General features: G+C 44.3%; 1 protein-coding gene across 5 annotated transcripts in view; it reads right to left on the bottom strand.

The window, feature by feature from the left end:
- glsb (glutaminase b) overlaps window positions 1-21022 on the bottom strand; it is a 41633-nt gene extending 20611 nt beyond the window's left edge. For 4 of the 5 annotated variants that reach the window (XR_014554540.1, XM_083681938.1, XM_083681940.1 and 1 more), the window contains exons 1-7: window positions 20576-21022; window positions 7894-7990; window positions 6447-6568; window positions 5489-5618; window positions 5025-5104; window positions 4280-4443; window positions 2991-3049 (exon numbers count right to left, since the gene is read on the bottom strand). Coding sequence is in view for 4 of the 5 variants with exons in the window: in XM_083681938.1 (XP_083538064.1) it covers window positions 2991-3049; window positions 4280-4443; window positions 5025-5104; window positions 5489-5618; window positions 6447-6568; window positions 7894-7990; window positions 20576-20916 (993 nt within the window). In the remaining variant the exon portion in view is untranslated. The remainder of the gene's footprint in view (window positions 1-2990; window positions 3050-4279; window positions 4444-5024; window positions 5105-5488; window positions 5619-6446; window positions 6569-7893; window positions 7991-20575) is intronic. The other variant, XM_083681939.1, reaches the window with a different exon arrangement.
- Window positions 21023-25817: the final 4795 nt, after the last annotated feature.

Below are 25817 nucleotides of genomic sequence, written 5' to 3'. Positions count from 1 at the left end.
TAAGACGAGCCAATGGCAGCAGCCGAGGCAGATTTGTTGAGTATGGAAAGTCGCCCCATTGTGCATGATGATGTCATATTGGCAAGTCTACCTACTGTATAATTGTACATTTAGGAGTTATTTACTGTACAAAGCAAAAACATAAGTTACATTGATGGACATGTTAAAAGAGCAGCTAGATGGAGCTACATGGACTGCTTTCTATCCAGGCTTGTTCAATGAGAGAGGGAGGTGGGGAAGGAAGGAAGAAATGGAAAAGGAAGAAAAATTACCAACGTCCTTTGACCTGCAGCAGTGGTCATAATATCCCACAGATCCTAAGTCTGGAAAATATGCAACAACATACAAAAAAAACAACAACAACACAAGCCTTCAGCACCATGTTACACAGTTTGGGTTCGGCCAAGGTGTTGTCATGGAAACATACTGTACAGTGTCTTTGCCCAACCCTACACTATGCTACTGTAAACAGCACATATACAGGATGTATACACAGAGACAGGGAATGGAGGGGCACAGACATACAGTTATGTATTGACTGTGGCATTTCCTGCAGGTAGACAGCCACAAGGTTGACGTTTCACAGTGGAATGAGAGTATGAACAGAATGATCAACACAGTGTGACCTTGGATGGAAAGAAACAACCTCAGATCAGAACGGAAGAGAGTTAGCTACCTCACAGGAGTCGTGTGTGCATGGTGCCTTTGAAAAACGTGTATATAACATGTCTGTATCAATGTATGTACTTGGGAAAGCCTGGTCAATGTTACTCTGTGAAACACCTCTTCACTTGTCTTTCACAAAACAATGACAATTCAAAGTTGTCCTGACTGTAGAACGTTTAGTGTAATACAGTTCAGATCTAGACTACAGACTTCGGTGGGGGGATGTGATGCACATCTAGCACAGAGGGATCTGATGAGTAGACACTGTCAACGTATGTCCCATCGTCAGCAGTCTAGTCCTCAAAGGAATACAGTGTCCTGCGTAAGTAATGGGACCGTGAACCATTGTTTTCTTATTTTGGTCTCTCTACTCCAGAAGTCTGGATTCAACTCCAGTGAACTACTCACTGTAGCAAAGTGAAACACGTCTATCCTGACTTTAGGAGATTGCTGTGGCCAAAATGTCAACCTCAAAACACAGATCAATAGACAGTATGATCTCAAAGAGGTCTAGAAACTGTGATGATGCAGCCTAAAGTGGTGCCATTCAGAAGCACCCGCCAGAGTGGCAGAGGATCCCTGCAAGATTGACCCGCCACGAGGTAAAGGCCGATCTGCGCTTGGCGGGTGTTCATTTCGTACCCTGAAGTTGTGGTAAATATGGACAGTGTATATCCTGTATGAACATTACAGAGACAGAGTGGAGGCTTTCAGCAAAGCAGCACAAAATGTCCAGTCAGAAAATCTATTTAGTTTTTCTCTTTAGAGGTTGAATGATCTGCAGTGCTTTATATGTTTGATAGACTCTGTGTGTGGAAAGTAGTTTAAAAGGCTAATTTAACAGGTTCTCTCCCAGGTGAATCAATGTGACTTGTCTTGGTCAGTGCTCTCTGTGTTATGCTGCCAGGAACTACCTTCTCTCACAAATGCAATTGCAATGTCATGATCAAAAACATGTGTTTCCATGACCACAGAAGAGGCAGGCTATGTAGTGAGTATTATACGCGTTTCTGTATGTGTTTGTAAAGAGTAAGACCATTTTAATGAGTAGAGGAATGTCACAGCACACAAGTTGTCTCTGAATCCAGTGGCAACCGAATCATGCTGGTGCAAGAGGACAGCTTAGTCTGGAGCCCTGGGGCGGTATTCACCATATACTAAGGCACCCTGCTGCATCCCGGGTCCACATTAAACGTTTGAAAGAAACTGGAATACTGAACGTTCGGAAAAATCCCTGAACAAAACATGTTTTACAAGGTGTCAAATGAAAACAAAAACATAAAAAAAACAACAACGTACAAACTGTATCCCTCTCAGTCTGCGTACAGTCGTAGGCTTAAGAGAGTACAAATAATACAGCGAGCAACTTTGAAATGAATCACCATGGTGACAACGGAGCCTAATTATCATATGCTCGGTCTGACAAATGCTGAACATCAACCACACAGACAGAGGAAAGGGGACACGGTGAAATGATGAACATCAACCACACAGACAGAGGGAAGGGGACACGGTGAAATGCTGAACATCAACCACACAGACAGAGGGAAGGGGACACGGTGAAATGATGACCATCAACCACACAGACAGAGGGAAGGGGACACGGTGAAATGCTGAACATCAACCACACAGACAGAGGGAAGGGGACACGGTGAAATGCAAGCTTTACTGAACTGGCTTACAGAGTACCAGCCAAATGGAGAGAGAAGCATCATCAGGAGCTGATCAGAGAAGCCGAAGCCTGCAGCAACTCAGGCTCCTCACAGACACACAGACACAGCTGGATGAACCCACTAGATCAGAGCCATACATCAACAGCTAGTTGATTTAACTGCATAACAGCACTTTATGCGTCCAGAATCCCTGACTCTTCTTCACTGAACAGCGAAACTTTCCCTGACACTAAACATTTAGAAGTGTTTTAGTTTTTAAACACCCTTAGTTTAGATTACAACAACGTGTTAAAAGCTGGAGAAACATACTGTGATGTACAGCCCTTTGTTGTCTACCTCATGTGAACTGGACTACATCTTACAGATAAGAGAGACCAGAGAAACTGACACAGGCACTGAACGTGCAGGTGTAAGTCCACCTGAACGTGCAGGTGTAAGTCCACCTGAACATGCAGGTGTAAGTCCACCTGAACATGCAGGTGTAAGTCCACCTGAACGTGCAGGTGTAAGTCCACCTGAACATGCAGGTGTAAGTCCACCTGAACGTGCAGGTGTAAGTCCACCTGAACGTGCAGGTGTAAGTCCACCTGCCCTCGTGGCAACTGGTATGAAGGCTAAACCCAAAGAGAAACACAGAAACACAGTTCTTACCTTGATCAGTGAAGTGCAGACGATCGCGCCTGCGTTCACCATGGGGTTGTGTGGCTTATCTGAGAAAAACAAACGAGATTTCAAATCTACTTTATCTACAGTTAACATAAACACCATGTTCCTGGAAGAATGTGTACATGTAGACTGTATTTATCTGCAGTCCATACTGTATTGAAGGAGAAGGTTTGACTTTTGAAAAATGTAGGATTACACATTTGTGGAAATGCAGAGTGAATAAATCACACTTCCTATCAACACTATACAATGATAATCCAACAGAGTATGTTTTAATAGTGAACATAGCAAATGTAATATTTAAAAAAATATTATTGTAATTTTCTATCTTGAGTTCCGCGTTCATGACTTTGACTTTAACGTAAATCAAGCACTGAGGTCAATGAGAGATTCGCACCGAACATCGAGTTACACGCACAGATCTCAAGTTAGGATTCGACCCGCAGTGAACAGCTGTGACATCTCTGACAAAGCTGACTGTTTGAGCTCCTTGTCCTTCATTGAGGGTTGGGGTGAGGTTAGGATTAAGTTTGGGCTTAGTGATTAACTTCAATTAAGGTCTCAAAGCTGTGTGCTGGAACACCTTGTTAGTGCATAGGTGAAGTTAAAGGCACCGCAAATTGCAATCCGCAAACTGTCTGGCCCATTTCACAATCCATAAGTCGTCACTTAAAACAGTTTGGCATTTGACCTGTGACCCCATGACCCTTTGATAACTTAATGGAGACTTTAGGGCAGTATTATACTCACATCTCTTCGCCCTCTGGCGATTAATCCCCTGACACAACAGCCCCAAAGACTGCAACCGCTATACCTGTACCTGAGCCAGGGGATTCTCAGACCAGGGCCACAGGGGCTAAAGCACATCACTGCTCTGTAAGCACCAGCCCAGGGATTACAGGGTTTCCGTGACCATAGCTGCATACAGGACCAGTCAAACGTTTGGACACACCTTCTCATTCAATGGTTTTTCTTTATTTTTATTATTTTCTACATTGTAGATTAATATTGAAGACATCAAAACTATGAAGGAACACATATGGAATTATGTAGTAAACAAAAAAGTGTTAAACAAACCAGAATATGTTTTATCTTTTAGATTCTTCTCTAGATGAATTCTACACCTTTTGCTTTGATGACAGCTTTGCCCACTCTTGGCAAGTTTGTGTCCAAACTTTTGACTGGTACTATACGTTTCGACATACGGTGTGATGAGGGGTGTGTGTCTGTTCTTCCGTTTAGAATGGGTGTTAACAGCGAGTAGTGTGGCTCACCGTCCTCGTCCAGGAAGAGCTTGTTGAAGCGCAGGCCGCTGGGCTCCTTCCCGATGAAGCTGTGTACGTAGTCCGTGCCGTGGTCGTGCACGGCGATGGCGTACTTCAGGGGCTTCACACACGACTGCAGACAGAAAGGGACCTTGGTGTCACCTACCGTGTGTCTGAGGAAGGGGACAGGAAGTGGTAATGGACAGAGGTTAGTCCCGAGACGGACGGGGGTTAGAGGTTAGTCCCGAGACGGACGGGGGTTAGAGGTTAGTCCCGAGATGGACAGGGGTTAGAAGTTAGTCTCGAGACGGACAGAGGTTAGTCCCGAAATAGACAGAGGTTAGTCCCGAGACGACAGAGGTTAGTCCCGAGACGGACAGACACGTTAATCAGCATGACACTGACATCACAACTTCATCACTGTGAGACAGGAACTCAGATCTGGGTCAAAATCTTTGATTTCTTTCAATTACTTCAGATGTGCTTGACTTGGAGTGCAACTCCTACCCATACAGCGCTCCAGACAAACTAAATCAAACCCTACCCATACAACGCTCCAGACAAACTAAATCAAACATATCTTTCTTTCCTATCCTTAGTACTAACACATTGTGTCACGATTGTGTTGATTTTACAAGCGGACCATTTGTTGATGGTTGGAATCCATTTTTGGACTTAAAATGATGATATACATGATATATAGATATAAATCTTTGGTCTTCTTAGAGTCCTAGTGACCTTCCACACGTCTTACCTCTGTCCATCTACAGTACACAGTGACACGGCCCACAGGTCTGGGCTAAATTTGGCAAGCTGTGGGATGTAGTCAGCGACCTGAGGACAAAGGAGAGAAGACACAAATAAGACCACTCTAATACCTGAAGGGCAAGGGTGGGACATCATACCCTGCCCAACTAAGCAACCCACATCCTACTGTACCAATCACACATCCTACTGTACCAATCACACATCCTACTGTACCAATCACAGTCATGGTGGAATTAATATTGGAATAAGGTGTCATAGTGGACTGGAGCCAGTCTAATAGATAGGGATCAACAGAGGAATAGCGGGATGAAGTGAAGAGGGAGGAGGTGGAAGAAGAGAGTGAAATAGTAGAGGTAAGAGAGGAGAGAGAGAGAGAAGAGGGGGATGAGGAGGACGAGGGAAGAAATGGAGGAGACAACATTGACCCACCTTAATGGGATGGCTACCCACCTGGCCACCGGTCAGCTTCTTTGCACTCTCGTAGAGTTCGTCGATGTGGGAGGAGAAGGACTGAAAGTCAGGGATGACAAACTTCTTGCGGAAGGCCTGTGTGAGCAGGACGATGTTGCTCTGGACGCACCTGGGCAGTGGAGGAGGTAGATGTGAGGACAGAGGACTGAGATCTGCTTCACTACTGTCTGGTGGTGAGAACAGCAGGGATTCTCAACCTCAGTCCAGGGGACCTACAAGACTGCTCATTTTTGTTAACTACTCTTGTAGAACTCAGTAAAATACGTATTTGAAATGGTTTAAAATATTATTAAAAAAACTTTAAATGTGCTTAATTTAACCTGTATCCACAATGGAAGATATTAAATACTCTCATGAGAGCAAGGGGACTGTTACCTCAGGACTACCGGATTGAATTTATTGAATACCAATCGGTTGAAGAGATTAGTAAATGATGCAAGCAGTTATGCCTCATTTGGGCCAGATTCTCCTCGTTTCCTTCAGCATGGCCACAATGACAGAAAGGCTGTGAATGACTGAACTAATGACTAGTGGACATCTGAACATGTCACCCTGTCCTATTCACCTCTGCCATGTTCCACTTTACAGGTTATGTGGAACACACGCACACACACACACACACACACACAGACACAGACACACACACACACACACACAGACACACAGACACACACACACACACACACACACACAGACACGCCTCCATTGCTGTACCTTTGCATTTCTGTGAATAGGCAATGTCTAAACAAATAGGGAAGTTGGAGTGACAATGGAATGCAACATATTTAATGGGTGTATTTGGGTATACAAACTGCATGGTTCAAAGACTCAAAAGCTATATAGTCCCTGTCACAGAGCTTGATCAAACAGGCAATGTCTAATGTAATTAGGAATAGCATGAAACTCAAACTCATGAAGGGTGTGTTGGTGGACTTACTTCTTGAAGAGGTGTCTGTCCAGCATGACTCCGTCAGAGGTGTTTTTTAGGGTGACCTTGAGGGTGTCCATGCATTCCTTCAGTCGAGGGTCTCCTGTGCGCAGCCCTGTGGTCTTAAGAGCCTGCGGAGAGGACAGAAACAGAAAGGGTTAAAGGGGCATTCCAAGTTTGGGTTTACGAGCTCAAAAGGGGTCTAATATGGAGACGGACCAATGTCCCGCACCATGGGTGTGTAAATGCAGCTACATGCCAAAATGTCTCTTTTCTGTTTCAAACACACAATCCTGCTGAGGGATGAGATCATTTCTGGGCACGCACATTAACATTGCCAGTTGGGGAATTCTTAGAACTACCTTATGAAATCATCCCAAGTTCCTTGAAAAAGACAAGAGACTCATTGAGAAAGAAACACAGGATGTGACACGTGATAACGCCATTCAACAAAACAACAATGACAATGCAGGAGGTTCTGTGACACACTTCTCATTCCCAGGGCAGAGTGTCAACGCTTACGGACACGGTGTAATACAGGCAAATTAAGATTAGATTAGCAGCAGTAATAAAACTGTGTTTACAAGTGTGTGTGTGTGTGTGTGTGTGTGTGTGTGTGTGTGTGTGTGTGTCTTATGACAACAATGATAGCGGGGGTGCGTGGGAGAGATAACAAAGCCCTTCAGCAGCGTGTAAATGTTTTATAATGTTAAACAAAGGACCAGCCGCAGGGCCGGGGAGAAACACATATCCTATCCATAAACCACCTCCCCATGACTCAACTCCAGCAGTTAAACATGTGAGAGGCCAGTAGCAGACACCCTGAGAGGCCGTGGAGGCTGCTAGGGCAGCTGTTGACAGAGAATGTGCAAATGATGACATATGTTAATGGTGATGATGGTTATTACAAGAGCATCACCAGAGAACACACCCAGCGCCCGGTGGGGTCAGTGGATCGCAGACTTCAGGCAGTTATTACATGCAAAGGATTGTCGATCAAATACTAAACATGAATGCTTCATTTGGACATTATATGATTTTTTCCAATACCTCTGGAGCCCTGAAATAGGGGGAAGTATGTTCAAAAAATTTATAACTTTCTAAATGGTGAAACCAATTTGAAAGAAAAAAAATAACATTGACCCCATAGTAATTGTTGGATTTCAAATCCAAACTGTTGGAGTACAGAGCTAAAAGAAGACTAAATGCTTCCTCCTTCAATACTTGGAGGGCACTGTAAATGCCTCATGAGCCAAGTTCAACTTACCCCATCAGAGCCCCTAATAAAGGCTTGTTTTACTCGCTCCAGCCCCGTTCCTCAGCTGTTTAGAAAAAGTGGCGGGGCGACCGCTTTGTTGTTGTATTAATCCCAGATCGCCCCTTTAATAAAAATGAGGATGGTGGAGGATTTAATATTAGTTGAAAGTTCACTGTGGTACGGCCATATATTACTCACTGTTATGAACTTGTGGGCGGGGATCTTCTCCTGGCCCTCTGCGATGGTGTAGAACAGCAAGTCCTCAAGACTGGGCAGGATGCCCGCCTTCCTTCTCCTGAGGAAGTAACAGCCACACGGACAAAAACAGAGAAACAAGGCGATCTGTGTTAGACTGCAGCACTTTCATTAATAAGTTATGAAATCATGGGCAATATCTTGAGGGAGGCTATAGCAGATACCAATGTAGCAGAAGAAATGTATGAAGGTCCCTTCCAGCAGTAAGACAGTCGTACCCTGCCTAACTGTACTGAAATCACAAGATCTAAGACTAGTAATGTATATGTGAATGAAATACCCCTCTCTGGAAATGTTATTCTTAATCACCGATATGTTTTTTTCTATATCTCCCATTAATCATTTATCCCCTTTGTTACGTCCACACTGTACAAAGGGCAAAGTGGGTCAATTAGTGCGAGTTAGTTGTGTTCTGTCACAAAGAGGAGGTTTAGTTAGTTCAGAACAGTCCAAGGAGTTAGACTTTTGAGGAGAGAGTTGGTGTGTTATTGATATGGGTAAGCAAAGTTGACCTCAAGAAACACAAATCTCCCTAATCATTCCAATAACAAAACTCATGGTTTCCAGTTTCCAAAGTCAGAAGGCTGTGTGTCAATAGTGGTGTTATGTTCCTTAACACATGACAGGGTGTGCATTAACATGAGAGGGTGTGCATTAACATGACAGGGTGTGTATTAACATGGCAGGGTGTGTATTAACATGGCAGGGTGTGCATTAACATGGCAGGGTATGCATTAACATGGCAGGGTGTGCATTAACATGGCAGGGTATGCATTAACACCTGATATCTGCATGCTTCCAGCTGTCACACTGTACAATGAAAGTTTGAGTTTTTAGGTATTTTTTTGCACAGTTCACTGCTGTTTTGCACAAGGAAAATATACTAATATATATATTGGGTATACTGTTTGAGCTGTGTGTGTGTGTGTGTGTGTGTGTGTGTGTGTGTGTGTGTGTACTGAGTGCACTGCTTTGTGTGAGTCCTGATACACTCTTGTCAGGTTAAATAAGGGGCTTATCAGGTGGTTGTTGTGGAGCCGTGTGGAGTCGTGTGCCCCGCAGTGGAAAGGCTAAAGGCATCCGGGTGCAATGAAGGGGTTAAACAGCCCTGCTGACATACAGCACCATCACTATCATCACATTTGGGAGTGATTGCTGTGGCCCACTCTGGCACCGCTCTGGCACCGCTCTGGCACAGCTGAGTGGGAGCTGCCATGGCATGTAGCCACATGCAGCTCAGCCACTGAATGGCAGAGTGGGGTGTGTTATCGGGTGGGATGGACATTCTGCCAGTCTCACAGCACAGTCAAAACATCGCTGCTGTTGGCCGTCTGAGCCGAGCCTCCAAACCGCGACTCAGGTGCTCCGGCCACGAGCATCTCTTGTCACTGTCATTTTAGAACTCACGCAATTTATGCGGGACATGCTTATTTTCTCCATTTTATAGAGAGTGACTAATGTTGGGCTCATAAGAGTAGGTGTTGGTGTGCTTTTCAGAGCATGGCTGCTGCAGTTGAAGTGGACTGAATTTGTTTTAAACCGCTGATGTCACTTGTTCATGTCTGAGTGATGGGAGTAACGTCTGGTGAGGACATGTGGAAGAGACCTCAGTCAGGAAGGAGGAGGAAAGACCTCAGTCAGGAAGGAGGAGGAAAGACCTCAGTCAGGAAGGAGGAGGAAAGACCTCAGTCAGGAAGGAGGAGGAAAGACCTCAGTCAGGAAGGAGGAGGAAAGACCTCAGTCAGGAAGGAGGAGGAAAGCGCTGGAGGGAGCAAGAGGATGACAAGAGGGACAGAAACATGGCAGGAGGAAAGCAAGCATGTAAACTACAGGGAAAAGTAGATAAATCATATACTTACAAACACACGTTAACCAAGCAGGATGATGGAGAGAGATGGAGAGAGAGAGAGAAAACATGCAAAACCAATGAGACATTACCACACAAAACAGAAACCACATGAATGCCATGCCATTGGTACATAACAAAGACAGTGTTCCTGTGCTCCTGGTGCTGTGTCCTGACAAGGACAGGGACAGGCATACGATGCACATCTCCATACAGGGGTTACACCAGAGACGCCCCTCAGCTGGGACTTCATTCATGAAAAAGCAGGGCCTTGTGCCTTAACGTTCAGCACCAGAAGCCCCGGGCCTCATTACCCATTAACCAACGCACCCTGAGTGACGTCCAGAGACATTTATTTGTTGACATCAGTCTAACAGTGTCATCATTGAATTAAATCAAAACCGTGCACAAAAACAGACATAAAAATAAAAATCATCCGAATACCACATTTTGTAAGTTTGAGAGCTTACATATTGTATATAACATATTGACAGACATAACTGGTGTAACTGTACACAGCCTACTGTAAAAACCAAAAACATGCTCAAATGCGAAGCGCCAATGATTGATAACAAGTAGAACAACACAAAGCTGAAGCAATAATGACGCAACGAAATATAATTATACATATGGAAGAAGGCTGGTACACCAGTCATTTACTAAAAGTAGAAGTGGACACAAAATTGCTTCTTCTTTCAGTGGCTATGCACCTAAAATGACCCTCAAATCTATCTATAGCAGTTAGATAGATAGTTCAGTGGAGTGGGTAGTGGGTTGGTTGGTTGGTTGGTTGAGAGTGGTAGAGTTGGTTGGTTGGTTGGTTGAGAGTGGTGTCAGTGGGGTAGAACTGGTAGCTAAGAGAGAGCATTGTTGTGTAATCATTCTAAGAACGTGTTCTGCAGGTCTCCTGTTGTTTTTATTCAAGAGTTGTGAAAGTTCCATTACATTTACATTTACGGCATTTAGCAGACGCCTTTATCCAAAGTGAATTGCTTAAAAGCTGGAGTGGCATACTGAAAAATCGGAAGAATTGGAATAATAATAATAATAATAATATGTATGACCAATAACAATAGTTGGACTTGATGAAGCCCACTAATAAAATATAATAGCCTTCTTACAATTTCTAAATCACACAAAGAAAACAATCTGGAAGTATTTTCATGACTACCACAGCTTTTTTGATAGCCAAGATCTCAAAGTTATGTCCTGTGCAGATTGTGGGCTTTCCACATTTTATTTTTTTACTAAAGGCAAAACCTTGATACAAATATGTTGATAAGGAATGCATCAAATTACAATGTTAACTGTTATTACTAAAATCATGAGTAATGAAAACAGTTACAGTATGAGCCAATCAGACAATACTGACACTACTAAAACTTAGACAAACCCCTGTGAGCGCGCGTACACACACACACACACACACACACACACACACACACACACACACACACACACACACACACACACACACACACACACACACACACACACACACACACACACACACACACACACACACACACACACACACACACACACACACACACACACACACACCTCTCATTGAGAATTAACACACACCCCAGAGGCTGCATGGGATTGCTGGAATGCTCCAGCCCCCCCAGCCCCCGCCCCCCCCCAGCCCCCCTGGATTAATAAACCCAACATCCCGGTCTAGTTCACACGCCACTAATGTCACCAAAGAGCCGGCCTTCAAACGAGCCAACCGGCCCAGACACCCCGTCTACAGGCTGCAGCCAAACTAGTGGACAGAATCACAGCACCATCCAGAATCACACATGAGGATAATTGATGGTACCGCTAGTCCAAATGCTAAATCGGGACCCTCTGTAGAGATTAAAGGGATAGTTCATGATTTTGGAAGTTATACCTTATGAAACAACATGATTACAAAAAGTTTTTTTTCCCTCTTTAATATTAATGTTATGATTGGCACTATGAGAGACTATGACTGTGATTCACATTGTGTTCTTGTGCTCTGCAGTGATCCCAAGAGCACACAGTATAACGCTGTGTTCAGACAGTGTGAGAACAGAACACACTATAGAGAACTGAAAGATCATGTCAACAATGTCAACTCTCAACAACGCAAAAATGCAGGGCGGTTAAAATCGGTTGAATTCAGCGTCACCACTGTAATGACCTCTAACCTTTGCGTGTCAACAAACAATGGTGCAGGCGATGTGCGAGCGTAGGGGAAGCTGCAAACATCACCTCGGCTTACAGTTCATCACCGTAACCAAGCCATGCTCCCATGCATTACCGTAACCAAGCCATGCTCCCATGCATTACATAACACCCATGGAAGTCATGATAGTTGGATTCCATATTTAAAAGCATGTAGTACTTTTTAATTGTTCATTTTTTAATTTAAATAATACGCAAAAAAATCAGGATTCAGAGCATCACTTTGCACGGTTTCTCTGAGGAAACTCACATATTGGTGACGGGTGAATTTTGACCACCACAAATTAGTACCAATAATGCACTAAATCATCAATAAGGCTCTAAAACGTTCCCACTGGCCCACGTCAAGGTGACAATGGTTACCTTCTGATTCTGCCAAACTATTCGAATCAAAGTCAGCACTGGAGCTATAACTGGTTCAAGTAGGAAAAACTGTCAACTTTTAAAATGTTTTGTTAAAACGTTGGACAGTTTGGGTGACGAACTGATTGGCATGTTAGTCACCAACAAAAGCAACAGGGGAAAAAGACTGATTCTCATTGGCTCCCGCCGCTGCCGTGGGTATCCAGCATCAACCTCACTCAACGCTGGAACACGCACAGTAATGCTAATGAGGCTGTAAACCGCTAAGCTCTCCAGGGGGACAGATGTTTTTAAAAAATATATATATATTTTATCTGCTTTATTGGGACAGAGGTAGTAGAGATTGACAGGAAGGATGGGTGAGAGAGAGGAGGGATGACATGCAGGATATGTCGATGGCCGGAATCGAACCAGGGACCTTGCGATGATATGGTACGCGCCTTAGCGTGCTACGCCACTGAGCGCCACAGGGGGGACTGAGCGCCACAGGGGGGACTGATCTTTGACCAGAACGGAAGAGAAATGCAGTAAGAAACAAAAACAAACACAGTCAATAAACTGTTTTTTCAACATTTCTTTCTAAGTGCAAAAGCATCAGCCTGGTTACCAGGAAACCGATTTGACTTTGCTTTGACTGGCAAGCAGTCATTTGGAAGCAAATGTGTTGAACCGTCTGTGTCTGTGACTACCTGAGGGGGCTGTGTCTGTGACTACCTGAGGGGGCTGTGTCTGTGACTACCTGAGGGGACCCTTTTTGTTTTTAAGGACAGGAAATGGCTTTTAATACGCCCTGGTTATTTTGCACAGGCACTGCACTAAGTGCCTCTTCGACATGGGTTGTATTTGGACGCACGAATTGTTAACACTGGACTAGCATGCTTCATTTCCTCCCTGAATCTGGACTGGCCTATAAAAGGACCGGTCTGGGTTATAAAGACAAAAAATGGAAGATGAAGATAAATGATTAACAGTATGATTCTGGAAAGAGAAAGGCCCAAGTCCGTCATCCTGGCCAGCAATGTGGATTATCTTCACAACAAAATCAATTATTAAGTAGCCTCCTCATATGTGCACGTGACAATGCCTAATGATTGTTAGCATAACTGCCAACATAACTGCCAAAACTTGTATGACTCATCACTTTGTTCTTGTCATGCTTTATAAAACTATACATACAGAAAAAAAAGCATTTAATAAAGTAGTAACTAATCCTAACCCTTCATCTAAAAGCTCTTTCATCTTTTATTTCTTTAAGCAGTTGATTACCTTACATACACTCATAATGTCACTAATTGTCCCAGAGCATTGGGCTGTTTTACCGACAGATGTCAGGTCTGTAATGCTGCGGTCCAGATTAAGCATGCATGATGGACGCCTGCTAATTGACCAGAGCTTAAAAATCAGAGTGTGTTTGCATATCTGAGGACATGGTTGCCTGGGCAGAGGCTTGAGTGTTTTATCTTTGGGAGAGAGGGAGAAAGAGTGTGTGTGTGTGTGTGTGTGTTTGTGTGAGTCAGTGGTTTGAGGAACAGACTTCTTAGGACTGCTGACGGTGGACATTCTACAGCTATGAACTTCTTTCTGGAAACCCACGGGTTCTGACATGGGCGAAGCCAAAGAACAGAGCAAAGACGTGTCCGTGCCCTTTCTCCAGTTGGTTGTACTTCTCTCACTGAAAATATCCACTTTCTCTGACGGGACACAGAGTTTTCCCAGGCTTCCCTCCCCCCAGGCTTCCCTCCCCCCAGCTTCCCTCCCCCCAGCTCCATGTCCTATTCCTGGCTGCTCAGTGCTGTGATGGTCCTCCATTACAGCAACACACTTCCTGTTTCCCGCCTGTTCTCAGGGGTTTTCTCGTCACCCCATCCTCTTACACTGCTGCGTGTCCCAGAGGCCCCTGCGGAGATTGGGTTCCAAAAGCTCGGCCTCCGAGGACTCTGGGTTTGACTGTTCTGACTGTGTTGCTGCCACACTCCCGTGGTGTATAGCTGCTCTCCCCTGACAGCAAGCTGGCGGGCGGCCGACGGCCTGCCACACTTCAACTCATGCTTTAATGGCCCATTTCATGTCTTTGCCTTTGTCTAGTTATGCTCTGTTGTGTGTTTAATGACAGTAATTAGTTGCAGACACAATCCTGATTTCTGATAGTAATCCTTCCTGCTTCCTCGATTCAAGCTGCTGCTGAAAACGGATCCCCCGTTGGCAGAGGTGGCAGAGGTAGCATAGAATACTCCAAGCTTCACAAAGGCCAAGTGAAGCATTAGGCAGTCTGGCTAAACCTGTGCAGCATGAACAAATTGATTGTTGTACACTATCGAATGGGATAAATCCAATAATGAGGTTTTAAAATACAAAGAAATATATTTTTTATTTTCCATGATGCCAAAAAAGTGACAAAGTGCAAAATGATGTTTTGGTGGCTATATAAGCACCATCAGGTGTTTTTGTTATATAAGCACCATCAGGTGTTTTTGTTATATAAGCACCATCAGGTGTTTTGGTGTCTATATAACCACCATCAGGTGTTTTGGTTATATAACCTCCATCAGGTGTTTTGGTGTCTATATAACCACCATCAGGTGTTTTGGTGTCTATATAACCACCATCAGGTGTTTTGGCTATATAACCACCATCAGGTGACCAAACACCTGTGGCTGACAAAGTACAATAAAAGACTCAGAACAAGGCACATCGACACTGGATGTGTGTGTGTGTGTGTGTGTGTGTATTTATTGATCCTCCCTCCCTGACAGTCGATGTATTTTGCTGCCGGTTGCGGACACACAGGGTGACGGCTAACTGCTTTATCCCCACCTCTTCAGTCCAATAATAGCCTCCGGCCGGCTGCATCCAGCGAGCCTCCCACCTAATCCCTCACTAGAAAAAGGATCCTGCCCGACTCATGGCGGAAGGAAGTGAGGGAACCAAACAACACGCATCACGGTCATCCTTTACCCTGAGCTCTGAGCGAGCCCTAAATGGCAACCAGGCTAGCAGGTCTCTGATAAACTGCCCAACTATCATCCTTTTAAAAGAAATGAGCTGTTTGACAGGGAGGGGGGGGGCTCTGGGAGGGGGGGGACTCTGGGGATGCCAACTGATTCCAGTCTAGTCTTCACTCTGCTGTCTTTGACACAATTAGCGGAGTGGTTGCTTGTGGACATAGAATGTATGTGTGCGTGTGTGTCCGTCCGTCCGACCATGCTTCGGAAGGAAGACAGACAGGCAGAAAAACCACAGGCTACACTAGTCAAGAGGATGTCCTCAGGAGCCAGTGAGTCAGCAAGTGAGTCAACTTCATGCACATGGAAAACTCAGCTCCAACTACTGGGCACAGCCATTCACAGCCATTCATAGCCATTCACAGCCATTCCCTGCAACAGACTTTCCACAGTTCTTTTGTCTTTCAGAGCTTGGCCAAAAGAAAAGGTCCTGAAGTTTCTTCACTGGAAACTAAACCGCAGCCAGTTTTATGGGGCTCCAAGGATACTTGTGACCTCTGTTATTCACACAGCCACTCAAGCTATAAATGCTCGACATCACAGATGTCGGTATGTGGTAAACTCCAGATAGTGGCTTTCCATATATAGGAGCACTTTCAGGGGTGCATTTTTGATCTTCACTTCCATCGCCACAGCAAGGCCTTTACTGTTCGGCGGCCCAATAAGACAGCAATCTTTCTCCGAAGGTCATACCAGTGGTCTCCAGGGTAGAAGAAATTGTTCCATCCTCTGTGATCCTTCAAACACGATAGAATTATCAGATGCAAGTCACCATGAGTCTGATTTGAGAGTGCTACCGTTGTGATGACCCGGAGCCTGGGCCATGATTCATACATTTACAGAAGGCAAATCATTTCCTAGAAACAACATCTAAATGTTGATATTAATTGACCAGGGTCTATACTTTAATATTCATGAGGTTTGATGTTTTTCTAAATACCTTTAAAGACTTTTTCTGTTAGATGTTTTCTTATACAATTTATCATATTCTTGAGTCAAAGCTTTTGCTCATCCCTATTCTTATGATAGAAGATGTTTGAGAAATGTTTAAAAAACCTTTAAAAGCCACCCTGAACATTGCTGAATTTCCATCTGCTCTGTCAACAGAATAAGAACAAACTGACAACATTCATTAAAGAGATGTGGGACCCAGGTTAATATTTATATACTTGTTACACCAAAGCACCCAGGTTAATATTTATATACTTGTTACACCAAAGCACCCAGGTTAATATTTATATACTTGTTACACCAAAGCACCCAGGTTAATATTTATATGCTTGTTACACCAAAGCACCCAGGTTAATATTTATATGCTTGTTACACCAAAGCACCCAGGTTAATATTTATATGCTTGTTACACCAAAGCACCCAGGTTAATATTTATATGCTTGTTACACCAAAGCACCCAGGTTAATATTTATATGCTTGTTACACCAAAGCACCCAGGTTAATATTTATATGCTTGTTACACCAAAGCACCCAGGTTAATATTTATATGCTTGTTACACCAAAGCACCCAGGTTAATATTTATATGCTTGTTACACCAAAGCACCCAGGTTAATATTTATATGCTTGTTACACCAAAGCACCCAGGTTAATATTTATATGCTTGTTACACCAAAGCACCCAGGTTAATATTTATATGCTTGTTACACCAAAGCACCCAGGTTAATATTTATATGCTTGTTACACCAAAGCACCCAGGTTAATATTTATATACTTGTTACACCAATGCCCCCAGTAAATCCTATCAATAGACTATCTAATATACCACTACAAGTACCGCACAGGAAACCAGTAATAACAGGTAAGAGATAAGCGGTGTCACACATCCTTTACTCCCCAATACGACACACACACACACACACACACACACACACACACACACACACTCTGCAATCAGAGCGAAAACAGAGTGAGACCACATGGCAAGACAGAAAAAGACAAGACAGAAAGCGACAGAAAGGGCCAGTCAAACAATAACTGAGCATTCTCCCCACAACTTAAAAGCGACACATCACCGATTGTTTCCTCAAAATGGTTGTCCAGATCACCTTGGGAGCATGTTGGCATGTGAAAACAGCTGCTGTAGATCTAAAGCTAGGTATCGCTATTTTAAGGATTATACCCTGTGTGACGCATTTGGAGGTAATCGCATGGTTTTACAAGGAGCTTTAGGGAGGAGTGAGGTTATAGTTTTCGAATTAGCTACCTGGTTTGTTTTAAATATTTCCTGGCTATTTCGACAACAAAGACCACTAATAACTTGCTGCTGAGTCATGATGACAATCAGTGAAATTGTCCTTTAATTTGGTAAACATCTGAGGGACGGGCCTGGAGAAGTGAAGCCAATCTGATATACACAGATGGAGGTGGGAACAGTTTTAACCCTGTTTTGAAGCTGTACAGTGTGTTTTGGTTTGTTTTGTTCCTGAACTAGGGAAGCCTGGTCTCAACGAGGTCACACCCAACGGGAACATCTGTGGCTGTGTGTGGCTGCGTTCCTATTGGACAGAAAATGCAACCTTTTCCTTTCCATGTAGCCTTTCCTTGACCTCAAGACAATCCGAACACAGCCGCGCGTGTGTGTGTGTGTGTGTGTGTGTGTGTGTGTGTGTGTGTGTGTACACCCTGACGGCAGGTGGAATGCAGGGCGAGGCAGCATGTTACCCAATCAACAGAATGCAAGAATCCCCCTGTCCATCCCACCGCGTGACAGGAGAGAGACAGATTTCCACTTTTTTAAGAGTTTCTACAGACAGACATGACTCAAAGCAGTGTGATGGCCGTCGCTGACATCATCGCTGACATCATCGCTGACATCATTGATCAATGCTAAAAGGTGGCTACACCTCCACTACATCTCAGCTTTTGATACCCATGTTAATCACATTACAACGTGCATCTGCCTGCTCACACAACATGGGTTGGCATTGCCACACCCAGACACACACACTTAACCTGTGAGTCATAGCTGGTGTGCCGCATGCAATGGGGATATAAGCATCTCCAACAACAAGCTATTTTTTCCTACTAATAGGGCTATCTCAGCCTATGCCTGCTTCATGTCCCTCCACTTCCTTGCCCTCACAGAGATATGGATTACACCAGAAAACACAGCTACTCCGGCAGCCCTCTCTGATGCCTACTACTTTTCTCATTCCCGTAGACTCTCTGGTCGATGGGGAGGCACATCTCCAAAGACCTCCTTCAGTTCCTTCCCACCATAATCAATTCCTCTCTATCCACAGGATTTGTCCCAGCTGCCTTTAAGACAGCCAGAGTAAAGCCTCTTCTCAAGAAACCAACTCTTGACCCATCTGCTGTCCATAACTACAGGCCGGTATCCCTTCTCTCCTTCTTATCTAAAACCCTTGAACGTGCTGTTTTTAACCAACTCTCACTACCTCCTTCAGAACAACCTCCTTGACCCTCACCAATTCGACCCTCACAATTCGACCCTTGACCCTCACCTTTAAGGCTGGGCACTCTACTGAGACTGCTCTCCTTGCTGTCACGGAGGCCCTCCACTCTGCTGAGCTTCCTCCCTCTCCTCTGTTCTCATTCTTCCGGACCTGTCTGTTGCATTCAACACAGTAAACCACCCATCTTTTTCTCCACCCTCTCAGAACTGGGCATCTCTGGCTCTGGACTCTCCTGGTTTGCATCCTACCTGGCCAATCGCTCTTACCAGATGACGTGGAGAGGATCTCTGTCCTTTCCACGAGCCCTCACCACTGGGGTCCCCCAGGGCTCTGTCCTAGGGCCCTTACTGTTCTCCCTCTATACCAAATCTCTTGGCTCTGTCATTTCCTCACATGGTTCTCATACCACTACTACACAGATGACACTCAACTCTTTCTCTCTTTCCCTCCCCCCTTCTGACTCACAGGTGGCAACACGTGTCTCGCAGACATTTCAACTTGGATGTCAGCCCACCACCTCAAGCTCAATCTTAACAAGACTGAGCAGCTCTTCCTCCCGGGGTAAGCCTGCCCGTCTGGTGTTCAATCTCCCCAAATTCTCCCATGTCACCCCCCTCCTTCGCACTCTTCACTGTCTCCCGGTAGCAGCTCGTATCAGATTCAAGACCCTGGTGCTCGCCTACCAGGCGGCAAAGGAACAGGCCCTCCCTACTTGCAAGCAATGGTCAGCCCCCAAACCCCTGCCCGATCACTCCGCTCTTCCACCTTGGCTGGCCGCCTGGCATCGCCGCCTCTACGTGGATGCAGCAGTCACGCTACTCGGTCACGGCTTTTCACTGTCCTGGCGCCCCGCTGGGGGAATGAGCTTCCCAGAGTCACTACCCATCTTCCACCGTAGATTGAAGACCCATCTCTTCAAGCTACATCTTAACTGTCCCTCCTAAAGATCTTTTCATCCCCATTACCCCACTGTACAAGTTTCTCTACTATAAATAAATAATAATAAAACATTTTTTTAAAAAGTCCCTCTTCTACCATTGTGATTGCCAGTAGCCCCTGGTCCTAGCATAGATTACTTATGACTGATGGATAGATGATTCACTTACTTAGACAAATGTATTTGTTGTAAGTCGGTTTGAATAAAGGCGTCTGCTAAATGACATAAATGTAAATGTAATTGTGCATGTAACTCATCTACTGTTTTCCAAGAAAAACATTGGGCTAATATTTCACTGTTTGGCATAAAGACATGCTGAAACAGGCCCTACCGGCATGATGTGTTTACGATAGAGGACTGACAATTTACGAGGTCGATTACTGACAGATCCAAACAGTCAAAGCGAATCTTGGACTGGAGCCATTCGATAACAGTTCCAGTACCACTCCCCTTTCATCGGGAAACGTGTGCCCTTGCAGTGGCCTCAACAAGACATCCCACTGTAACAACTTAACGTGGATGGCCATTTAATCATTCATTTCTAAACGTTTGGTCTTCGTTGCAGTATTATATGCTACAACAACGGCAAGGCATGTAATCTAGGTAATAAAACAGAGATTACTTGAAAGTAAATACTGTAAATCATGGGATAGATACCATCGTTTTTGTTATGGTAGGCCTAGTTCTACGACTGTTGAATGATACACTGTCATTGGACTAAAGGCGGATAATACAGACCAGCCTATGTAAAGTTCATAGCAAAATATAATAAATTAAACTATAAAGTGGTCTGCTGGAACAAGGCCTATTTAAGTACATGCGTGTTTAACTTACTTCTCTGCCGCTGCATCTTTGCTGGCCTCATCTTTGCTGGCCTCATCTTTGCTGGCCTCATCTTTGCTGGCCTCATCCTTCTTCACCTGTTCGGGCACCGCTACGGCACCTTCGGTCTTCGTGCAATAAAACCTGGTTCCAGGCGCGGCGCACAGCAGAGGTCGGTGGAGACCCGCATGGAGAGCCTTCAATTTAGAGCTGACTTTTCCATCAAGAGAGGCAGTCCTGGAGCAGCATGGGGATGGCAACGACGTTTTATTTCTTGAAATACCGGTTAAAGGACGCTTTAGGTTGGTGTGAGACAACTCCTTCAGCACTATCGAAAACCTAAACTGTAACATTTCAATCCTGTCGAGCAAATAGAGGCGAATTTCTATCTCAATAACTCTTAAACCCGAAATTCTAAGATTATAGGCAAGTCTCTGTTCCACGACCACATCCAGAGAGGGCGATGACTCACACTGTGCTCTCACCGGTGGCGCACACTGAATAGAATCTCGCTTTCACGCCCCTTCAATTAATCCCATTGGTTGAGTTGCGTCGGGCGGATTCTGTCTGTTTCTGGTTGGCTGGGTCTCGTTTCTATCATATCTTGCATCATTTCCTTCAACAAATTGTCGGCCGCTTGGCACGGCGCGCAGCGCTCAGGATGTGGAAATGTACTGTACATTCATAATTGAAGGACATTGAGTGATTGCGTGGAGCCGCACACGAGTGGACAGACAGTGATGCCTTTTCTAGAATGGAGATACATTCCATAGATAAACACATGATTCCTACCACACAGAGACACCACTCTTATCCTCTATCCTCCGACCTTATAGTGTATGAGGGTCATACCATAACTACGGATGCCAGCGGGGACAACTTTGGTGTCCTGATAACGTCAGTGATAATGACCAGGCACTTTATTTCATGTAATCACATCACCCCCGAAATATGAATTGGTTTGGACATCTGTGAATCGTCCTTTCTTATGCTATCGTGTCTTCAGAGATTTGGCAAGAAATGTGTAACATAAAATGCTACATCTCTTTCCGTACGGCAGCAGTATCCATCTTTATCATCTAAATGCAGCCTTAAACAATTCAATTACACCTTATTCTTGAAACCTGTCAAAATCCTGGAACTTGCTCTGTGATATATGGTATGTGCACGTTTTGGAATTAAATTGTAACTGTAACATTTTGTGACTGCTTATGTTATGCAGTGAGAACAGTTTTCATGAGCACACAAATACAAATACAAATAGAGTTTGCATGATCTAATACTTCCCATTAATGTAGTCACTGATCGATACATACAAATAATTTGTGGTTGTCTTTAAAGGGACAATCTGGATTGGTATATATATTTTTTTTTTTACCTTTATATTAATGATATACAGTGCCCTGCATAAATAATGGGACAGTGAAGCATGAAGCAAGCAAGGTTTGGATTTGAAATCAAACAATTACGATGAGGTTAAAGTAGAGATTGTCAGGTCTTAGTGTACAAATTGGTACACTTATTTTTGTGAACAATTGTTTTTATTTACATCAATATACACCCCACCCCCCCTCCACAAAGTCCCCCCTTCCTAAAATTCTCTATTGTATTGCAAATAATCAGATCAAAATGTAACCTGCATTTCTTATTTGATATACCAGAAAACAGTACATCCTGCAGTCTAATGGTGAAATGAGATCCTCTTCAAGAGCTCCCCAAGCAACTGGGGAAGGCTGACTGATCTGACTGATCTGACTGATCTGAGTGATCTGAGTGATCTGAGTGATCTGACTGATCTGACTGATCTGACTGATCTGAGTGGGCCTAGTTGAAAAGGCTGGTGGTAAATATCAGAATTCAATAATGCAAGTCCCCCATTACACTTCTGACGTTGAAACATATCAAACCTGACCTTTGGATGTTTGCCATTCCAAAGGTATTTATGTATATAGCTTATCAATTGTTCTCCAGTAGCCAACTGGCGGAGGGAGTGGGATCATCATGGCAACCCTTGTTTGTAAGGAGGCCAAACTATTTCTCCCAGATGGCAAGATCTCATTTCCATAACTGAACCTTACCAGTCCATGCAGTGAAGTCTGGATACTAATACCTAAATAAGCACTGGGTTTTAATAGGAGTTATTGAGGGGTTCATTAAGCGACATTAAAGCAGATTCTGTCCAATTCATTTTACAACCGGACAGCAGGTTGAGGTCTTCAAATGTAAACAACAAGGATGTAAACAAGGTAAACAACAAGGATGATGAGATTGAAATGAGATTGAAATGAGACTGAAATGAGACTGAAATAAGATTGAAATGAGATTGAATTGTGAATATCTGTCATATGTAGGAGGATATCATCAGCATACAGCGATATGGTGTGAGAGGAGGAATAGTAAAGTAACTGGACCACCAGGGAGGTCAGGGTGTTCTGGCTGTGAGCCTGGAAGCCTTCATCCAGCAGGAGAAACAAAGTCACTGACCACACATGAAGATGGAGATGAACAATGGAAGGATGTGGTCGATCTAGCCAAAGGAAGGTCCGCCCGAACAGGGACTTGAACCCTGGACCCTCAGATTAAAAGTCTGATGCTCTACCGACTGAGCTATCCGGGCTCTTGAAGATCTTGAACACATGGTTCACTCTTGCATTCATCTCATCAACTTCTCAACCTGGAGTTGGGGAGGAACATTGTGTGAAATTATGTTTGCAACGTGTCTGCAAAGACCTTGTGGCGCAATGGTAGCGCGTCTGACTCCAGATCAGAAGGCTGCGTGTTCAAATCACGTCAGGGTCAGGATGTTTTGGTTGTGAGCCTTCATCCAGCAGTAGAAACAAAGTCACTGACTGTACATGCAGATGAACAATCTCTTACATGTAAGGATGTGGTCGATCTAGCAGCAAGAAGGTGGTCCGTCCGAACAGGGACTTGAACCCTGGACCCTCAGATTGAGAGTCTGATGCTCTACCGACTGAGCTAAAGCTGGGGAAGGAAGGTCTGTCAAGTGGGGGGAAGAAGAAAAAGGAGAAAAAAGAGGGAGAGAGAGAAATTGAGGCTCCTTTTTCATTATCTACTTTTTTTTTGTCAGTATGTATTCTAAACTATTAAAGAATAAATAGTTTTTCAATAGGGGGGAAGAGTGGATCCGAAGGTCACCGATTCGGATCCCACCAGCGCCAGAAATAAAAACAGGCAAAGTCTCCAAAAGTGTTGTTTTGTGTAATTTCAAGATCCCTTGAGCCAATATCTTGTTTCTTGTGACATAACAAACAGAAGTTTATGTACACTTGCTATTGTTTTAATGATGTTTAATGACTGTGCTATGGGCCTACAGGTCTGTTACTCTATTTAAGTTGCGTGTGTAACTTTGTTCATGCATCTGAAATTATCAGTTCTAAAATGATCAGACCTCTGTTTGTTTCTCTTGTGGACTGCATCACTCGCTATAAGGAATGTGTCTAATTGATCGAATAAAACTCAGATAAAACATTTATATTTGAAATAGAACATTTTTTATTGAAATAATCACAAAAAACACACATCCACACACTCACACACAAATAAACAAGTTAAACTCTTAAAAACCCTGAGGTTGAATAAATAACTTTTTACAAAGAGAAAAAGATCTTCTCCAACCACTGCTCCTTTGTCAGATCCTCAAACAAGGGACAGTAGATGCGGCCCTTGTACTGGCTGTGGCCAGTCGCTGCAGTCCAGTGCTGCCCACACTTCTTGGAGGAGTTGGCCTCTCCAGTCCGTTTGCGGACCCTCGGGGCAGCCTGATGGGGGGGCAGGTGGAGCAAATGGGGTTGGGAAAACAACAGGAGGAGGGACAGCAAACACAAGGGGGGTAGGGGTGGGGTTGGTGGTGGGAGGGAAAGTAAAAAGTGAACTGGTGGTCCACATTGGGTTTCTAGGGGCTCCAATCACCTGGGATGGGCCAGTAGCGGTGGGGAGAGGAAACAGCCGCCTCCGGGCTTCCAGCCTGGGTCTCACTGCGGGTGGTGCCGCATCGTCTGTAGGGTTAGCCCTCCTCTTTGTCCGAGCCTTCCCTGCTGTGCTCTGTGGCAGGTGGTAGGAGTGTTCAACTCCGGGTGGTTGAGGGGCAACAGCAGGGCGGACATTGCCCGGAGGAAGAGACTCAGCAGCCAGAGGAATGCGAGGAGGCAGGTTAATCTACCTGGTTAACCTGGTGTAGCAAGGACCCACCCTGCCTGACCACTGTTACGGAAAATACATTGATAGAACTGTTTTCAGGTTATACACTTTCATATGACTGATACAACTTGTGTAAATACTGTGATTACATTTTCTCTTGCCACACCTCTAAAGTTCTATAGCCATTGTTCTGAGAAGCACTGTATAATTTACCATATGAACAGCGGTGGTTTCGGAGGGGCCAGTGGTAGGGAAGTGTTACCTTCTGGTAGAGAGCAAACCACCTCTTCTGACTGGGGGCTGGCCTGTCCCCTACATCAGAGGGCCAAACCCCAGTGGTGGCAGAGGTCTTGAGGCGAGACAGCCACTCACTGTCCTGTCCCCCAGGGCCCTGTGCCTCTTGGTCGCCATCTGAGGCCAACAAGAGGAAGAATGTCAATCTAACTGTCAAAGTCTGTCATGGGACTAGTAGCAATATTTTATAATCAATGAAATCTGTCTACCTGTCATCAATCATAAGCCTTTATCACCATACACTTCATTGTCAGTAAAAATGGTTATGAATCAAATCAATCTGTCTAGAATGGATCACTCTCTGCACTCAACGATATAATGACACGACGCAGCCGAGAGTTTCAACATTTCGTCAGCAAACAAGTGACAAGCACATATTTCATCAGAGATCTTATCTTAGTGATTCAATTAACATAAGGAAGTTATTCAAGTTGGTTTCAGTGACTTGACACAGATTTTCAGCGATCGTACAGCTAGCTTACCTTAGCTAGCACTCGCACTCGCTCGTATCCGTCTCTCGTTAACAGCGAACTTAAAGTGTGTTGTTATAAACTGATTAAACAACAGAGTATTAATTCAGCATAACATTTGATCCACTGATCAAATCAATATATCACTGAATCAAGTTCAGTGAACACAGAACTAGCGTCTGTCTCTCGTTAACAACGAGAGCTGCAAGTGTGTTGCTATGAACTGATAAGACAAGACAGTATTAATTTATATAAACAATTCCATTGATCAAATCAAAGTGTGATGTTAGCAGTGTGATGTTAGCAGTGTGATGTTAGCAGTGTGATGT

Source organism: Argentina silus (genome assembly GCF_951799395.1).
Source record: "Argentina silus genome assembly, chromosome: 12".
In the NCBI taxonomy this organism is placed as follows: Eukaryota; Metazoa; Chordata; class Actinopteri; order Argentiniformes; family Argentinidae; genus Argentina; species Argentina silus.
This window is presented reverse-complemented; position numbering and strand designations above follow the sequence as displayed.